Consider the following 6,651-nt stretch of genomic DNA (forward strand, 5'->3'; position numbering starts at 1 on the left):
TGCTTTTAAGAAAAATATGTTGATTTAAACGAATTACAAAAGCCAGCGCGGCATTGGTGAAAATGTATTGCAGTAGGTGATGGTAACTATGTAATTTTAAAAATAAAGAACGTTCATCGTTGTTTCACAAAGCTACTACGTCTTCCCCTTCATTTTTTATTCAAGCGAAGACAAAATTCTTCGATCCATCCTCGCATAATTTATGCAACAAAAATTACGACCATGAAAGTACGAATAGACTATTGAACTTTCTAATTGTGCGAATTGATGATTTTCCAGGTATTAGCTTTATTTGAAGAGCACGAGGATGCGTTCACGGCCTTCGTCGAGCCCTTCGTCATTTTGCTCATTCTTATTGCCAACGCCGTGGTCGGTGTGTGGCAAGAACGCAATGCCGAGTCTGCGATCGAAGCGTTGAAAGAGTACGAGCCCGAGATGGGCAAGGTTTTGCGATCGGACAAATCCGGTGTCCAGAGGATTCGTGCCAAGGAGATTGTACCCGGGGACATAGTTGAGGTGTCCGTCGGTGATAAAATTCCGGCCGATATCCGTTTAACCAAGATCTACTCGACCACCCTCAGGATCGATCAGTCTATCCTGACTGGTGAATCTGTCTCGGTGATCAAGCATACGGATCCTGTGCCTGACCCACGTGCCGTCAATCAGGTTCGTACTTCAGTACAATTATCCCTCAGTATTTATCCCTCCGTTGGTATAGTAGTAGTTTTTCAACTAAGGGTTTAGAAAAAATATGAGAAAAGTCCTCAAAAGTACTTAATTAATGTACGAGTGAAACTTTAGTCAAATATATATTTTAGTATTTTATTTTATATTTTATATTTTTGGTGTTTGAGATTAGTAATCAATCACATTAAATTGAACTAAAAATTTTAAAATTAAACGATTTAATCCTAAATTTTTATGGTCAACAATGATGTAACAATGCCAATTAAGAATTAATTTATATAATAGTGTTACATTATTGCATATGAAATTTTACAAATGTATAAAATTATCCAAAGCTTGGCAATAAAAAATGCTCTTAAACAGTATTTATTAGATGTCGACTTAAAATTTTAAGCTTGCCAAATTCAATATAATTTGTCAATCGCTTTATTATAAAAGGATAAATTATTTATCAAAATGAACCATGGATAAACATTCGAATGTTTTTTTACAAAACTTCAATCTATCAAAGTAAGAGTTGCTCATAAGTATCTCAAAAACTACATTGAAAGAACAAACAAATGTTTGAATTAAAAAATACAAACATTTTTAATTGTAATTGATAATTATTTTTGATTGTTTTAATTATTTTATAATTAGTTTTGATTATTTTATAATATAAAACTATGAAACTGTTTAGAAATATAAAGAAAAATATAAAACTATTTACAATGAACAAAATGCATCGAATTTGCGGAATTGAAATTTGATTAATATTATTTTTGAGAAAGCTGTAGATATTGAAACTTACATTACAAATTTCGCTATTTCATTTGTAACAAACTGATAAAATATATATATAGTACTTCTGTAGTAAATATAATAACTGTATTTGTACGAACTTAGGGGATAAATATTTTATATAATATATATTGTAATATATAATTTATTTATATTATATATATATTTAGTAGTTTAGATTTAAAAAAGTGAATTTAATGAATAAGAATTTGTTTAATTGTGCACCAATTAAAATTTCGGTTCAAATAAATGAGAAATATAATCATATTCTTTTTAAAAAAATATTGTAATATTTAAAAAAATAAGATATATACTGCAATTTGTTTTCTTGATACTTGTGATTTTATTATATTAACATTAGAAACACCAAAGTGGTCAAAATGATTAATTCGTAATTTTTCATAGAAACTTTATAAATTTACCATAGTCTATTTGTAGAAATTTAGATTATTTCTTGTGAAATATACGAATCAAAGCTTGTATAAATTTTTCTCTACTCTTTGTATTTTATTTTTTTGTGAACCAAGGTTTATACTTTATTCACTAATAGTTGTAGTGTTAAAGATCAATTTTAAACTTATTAAAAATATAAATCGAAATTATTATCAAAGATCATCAGGGGCACATTGAGTTTAAAGTTTCGAAAGAAGACTATTATATATCTTGAAGAATACTTGGATATTTTTAATGAACATGGAGCTCTCATTGATCATGACATTAATACAAACATAATTGATTGGAAAACGACGAACACGGAAACATTTAAATCACTATCTGTGAAATTCAGTTTATCAAAAGTCAAATTTAGTTTATTTACGGGAAGTGTTCCAACTCGGAAAGTGTATTAATCCGTAGAAATTATAAAATTCGAAATTTAGGGAATTTATATAGAAGGGAGAAAAGTGTCACGTTTATACAAATCATTAAAACTGATATAAATAAAATTGAAAATAAGAAGCTATTTGATATTGACAGGCTTCTTAAAAAATACTTTTGGTAATGATTGGCGAAATGTTACTGATCCTGATACATAGGCTCAGTTTTAAAACTGAAAAGAGGATGATTTTGTACGAAAAGATAAATCAAAAAGAAAGAATAAAATTTTTTCGTTTAAGATTTCGTTTTTAAGAAGATCAAGTTTGAATATATTCATCAAATATAAATTCCTCGAATTTAGCTAATTCTAGACACGATAGGAAAGAATAATCAATAAGAAGTTATTCTACATGGAAAAATAAATCCAATGTAAATAAGAATAAAATCTTTTTGTAAAGTGCTTCGTTTTTGGGAAACTCGAGTCTGAAAATTTATCAAATACATATATTGGAATTTGGTTAATTTTAAACGTTCTGAAATTTAATGTAAGAAGCCACAATGATGAACTTCATAAATCGTAAAGTAAAAAAAGAAAAGATGATATTGTTATCTTTCTGTAATAAATCAACTCGTGAAAATAAATAATTGAATATTAATCATTTACGTATCAGATAATAAAGTTACGAAATTAGTAAAATATGAAGTTAATCAGTTTAAGTTCTGAAAAACTACCTCCTATATCATGTTTGATAGATCAATTATAGAAAATTGATAAAATGTTCATAATTTTATTCTTACATTTTCTTATTCCTTATTTCTTATTCAATTATAATCTTGCTTGTTTCGTCATACAGGATAAAAAGAACATCTTGTTCTCCGGTACTAACGTAGCTGCGGGTAAAGCTCGCGGTGTCGTTATTGGAACTGGATTAAACACCGCCATTGGTAAAATTCGTACCGAGATGTCCGAGACCGAAGAAATCAAAACGCCGTTGCAACAGAAATTGGACGAATTTGGCGAGCAATTGTCGAAAGTTATCTCTGTGATCTGCGTCGCCGTCTGGGCTATCAACATTGGACACTTCAACGATCCTGCTCACGGTGGATCCTGGATCAAAGGAGCCATCTACTATTTCAAGATTGCCGTTGCTCTCGCTGTAGCCGCCATCCCCGAAGGTTTGCCGGCTGTAATTACCACTTGTTTGGCTTTGGGTACCCGCCGTATGGCAAAGAAGAACGCCATCGTGCGATCCTTGCCATCTGTTGAAACCCTGGGTTGTACTTCTGTCATTTGCTCGGACAAGACTGGTACCTTGACTACAAATCAGATGTCTGTTAGCCGGTAAGTTATGTTAGTAGAGTATTGGAAAAATGTTTAGATAGTTTCATAAATTTGTAAGCTGAAGGAATGTGTATTTTTATAAATTCATGTGGTATCAGTAATATACTTATTTCAGCGTAATAGAAATTGAGTAATCAATGTCAATATTTAAATATTGCGAATTATTATAGAATGTTTATCTTCGACAAAATCGAGGGCAACGACAGCAGCTTCCACGAATTCGAGATCACCGGCTCGACTTATGAACCAGTGGGTGAGGTCTTTTTGAGGGGCAAGAAGATCCGTGGTCAAGATTATGAAACTCTTCATGAGATCGGTACCATCTGTATCATGTGCAACGATTCCGCCATTGATTTCAACGAATTCAAACAAGCATTTGAGAAGGTCGGCGAGGCAACGGAGACTGCTCTTATCGTTCTTGCAGAAAAGATCAATCCGTACGGTGTTTCCAAGAGTGGATTAGACAGGCGTAATACAGCCATCGTTGTCAGACAAGACATAGAGACAAAATGGAAGAAAGAATTCACTTTGGAGTTCTCTCGAGATCGTAAATCTATGTCTTCTTACTGTTCGCCTTTGAAACCAACTAAATTGGGTACCGGGCCAAAACTGTTCGTTAAGGGCGCCCCAGAAGGTGTTTTGGACAGATGCACGCATGCTCGTGTAGGATCTAACAAGGTTCCTCTTACATCTACTTTGAAGAACCGTATCTTGGATTTGACTCGCCAATACGGTACTGGCCGAGACACTTTGCGTTGTCTTGCTCTTGCCACTGCTGACCATCCAATGAAGCCTGACGAAATGGATCTTGGCGATTCCAGCAAGTTCTACACGTATGAGAAGGACCTCACCTTTATTGGTGTTGTTGGCATGCTTGATCCACCTCGCAAGGAAGTATTCGACTCCATTGTCAGGTGTCGTGCAGCTGGTATCCGTGTTATTGTCATTACCGGAGACAACAAGGCCACCGCTGAAGCTATCTGCAGACGAATCGGTGTGTTCGGTGAAGACGAAGACACGACTGGAAAGTCATATTCTGGACGCGAGTTCGATGATCTTCCTGCTTCGGAACAGAAAGCTGCTTGTGCTAGAGCTCGTCTGTTCTCTCGCGTGGAACCTGCTCACAAGTCCAAGATTGTTGAGTACTTGCAGAGTATGAATGAAATTTCGGCTATGGTAGGTTTTTTCATTGATTGATACATTAATAGATTGCATGCACATCGCAAGAAACGTGAATTCTGATTTTTGTCTGTGTCTTCTTCTTTCTCTATCGTAGACTGGTGATGGTGTAAATGATGCACCTGCCTTGAAAAAAGCTGAAATCGGCATTGCTATGGGATCTGGAACAGCTGTCGCAAAATCTGCCTCCGAGATGGTACTGGCTGACGACAACTTCTCTTCCATTGTCGCCGCTGTTGAGGAAGGTCGTGCCATTTATAATAACATGAAACAGTTCATTCGTTATCTGATTTCTTCCAATATTGGTGAAGTCGTGAGGTTTGTACAAAGAAACAGCATATCAGATATCGACAAATGAAACAGTAAACAATTTACGAGTTTTACAATTACAGTATATTCTTGACTGCCGCCCTTGGTCTTCCTGAAGCTCTGATCCCTGTACAACTTCTGTGGGTCAACTTGGTTACTGACGGTCTTCCAGCTACTGCTCTCGGTTTCAATCCGCCTGACTTGGACATCATGAGCAAGGTAACGTTGTCAAATAAATAAATTGTATTTTATGAAAATTTAAAAAGGAATTATAACTATGTTTACAATATTGTAGCCTCCTCGTAAAGCTGATGAATCTCTCATCTCTGGCTGGTTGTTCTTCCGCTACCTGGCTATCGGCGGATATGTAGGTGCTGCGACTGTTGGATCAGCTGCGTGGTGGTTCCTGTACAGTCCGCATGGACCACAGATGAACTATTACCAACTGGTAATTAGTGAAATAGTCGGTGCTCTTGATACGTTACCATAACGATAATTGTGATTTATAGACACATCACTTGGCTTGCATGGGTGGTGGCGAGGAATTCAAGGGCCTTAACTGCAAGATCTTCACAGATCCTCATCCAATGACGATGGCTCTGTCGGTTCTCGTAACTATTGAAATGTTGAATGCTATGAACAGGTATACAAACCAACCCTCTTTTACAAACGTTTAAACTTATATTAATTTCTACATTGTTTTCCTTTTGTTTCCTTTCAGTTTATCTGAGAATCAGTCTCTCATCACTATGCCGCCCTGGTCTAACATGTGGCTTATTGCCTCTATGGCTCTTTCTTTCACACTTCACTTTGTCATCCTTTACGTCGAAGTTCTTTCGGTATATAAAGATGCAGCAAAAAGAACTGCTGTTCATTATCGTTTCATGGACATAATGTAATAACGCTGGATATTATTTGTTTCAGTCTGTATTCCAAGTTACCCCTCTAACGGGCGAGGAGTGGGTTACCGTTATGAAGTTCTCCATTCCAGTGGTACTTCTCGACGAAACCCTTAAATTCATTGCCAGAAAGTTCACAGATGGTGAGAATCCCATTGACTCAGTGCTTTGGATCGTTCTAATGTGGGCTGTGTTCTTTGGACTATTAAGTATTTGTCCCATATAGAACGTCCGTGAAAACAAACATTTAGCCTAACAGACAGTGTTTTTCCTATGGAAAACATATTGCAACTGAGTTCTCGGACTTGCAATTGCATTTAAACAAAAACCGAAGTTCTTCCCCGTTGCCCGGGAAGCCTCGAAGATAAGTTATTAATTGAAGTGCGTTTAAGTGAGATTTTAACCAGTTTGACTGTTGTGCATGGTGTTAGTACAACCAATACAGATTTGCCACCAAGGCCCACCATGCCCGCATCACACCGTACCCTGAAGTCGCTCTACAATCATATTACGGGTTTCAGTGGCTTCGAGTGATGAGAAAGAGATCCCGCGCAATCAAAACAATTGTGATTGTTAAATTATTTTCTACGAGTGCCTTTTAAACATTAACTTTTCCTCCCCAACAACAACAAAAAAAAA

The 6,651-nt window shown here is 35.6% G+C and overlaps 1 protein-coding gene across 3 annotated transcripts in view; it reads left to right on the forward strand.

The window, feature by feature from the left end:
- The first annotated feature begins 250 nt into the window (after nucleotides 1–250).
- Nucleotides 251–6,651, forward strand: part of LOC122528233 (calcium-transporting ATPase sarcoplasmic/endoplasmic reticulum type) — a 17,312-nt gene continuing 10,911 nt past the window's right edge. For 2 of the 3 annotated variants that reach the window (XR_006306517.1, XM_043653168.1), the window contains exons 1-9: nucleotides 252–666; nucleotides 3,138–3,625; nucleotides 3,796–4,801; nucleotides 4,902–5,122; nucleotides 5,197–5,332; nucleotides 5,409–5,561; nucleotides 5,623–5,756; nucleotides 5,835–5,952; nucleotides 6,038–6,155. Coding sequence is in view for 2 of the 3 variants with exons in the window: in XM_043653168.1 (XP_043509103.1) it covers nucleotides 268–666; nucleotides 3,138–3,625; nucleotides 3,796–4,801; nucleotides 4,902–5,122; nucleotides 5,197–5,332; nucleotides 5,409–5,561; nucleotides 5,623–5,756; nucleotides 5,835–5,952; nucleotides 6,038–6,155 (2,773 nt within the window). In the remaining variant the exon portion in view is untranslated. Of the gene's footprint in view, nucleotides 667–3,137; nucleotides 3,626–3,795; nucleotides 4,802–4,901; nucleotides 5,123–5,196; nucleotides 5,333–5,408; nucleotides 5,562–5,622; nucleotides 5,757–5,834; nucleotides 5,953–6,037; nucleotides 6,639–6,651 lie in introns of those variants that run through there. The other variant, XM_043653159.1, reaches the window with a different exon arrangement.

This window comes from Frieseomelitta varia, unplaced genomic scaffold (genome assembly GCF_011392965.1).
Source record: "Frieseomelitta varia isolate USP_RPSP 00005682 unplaced genomic scaffold, Fvar_1.2 scaffold_105, whole genome shotgun sequence".
In the NCBI taxonomy this organism is placed as follows: domain Eukaryota; kingdom Metazoa; phylum Arthropoda; class Insecta; order Hymenoptera; family Apidae; genus Frieseomelitta; species Frieseomelitta varia.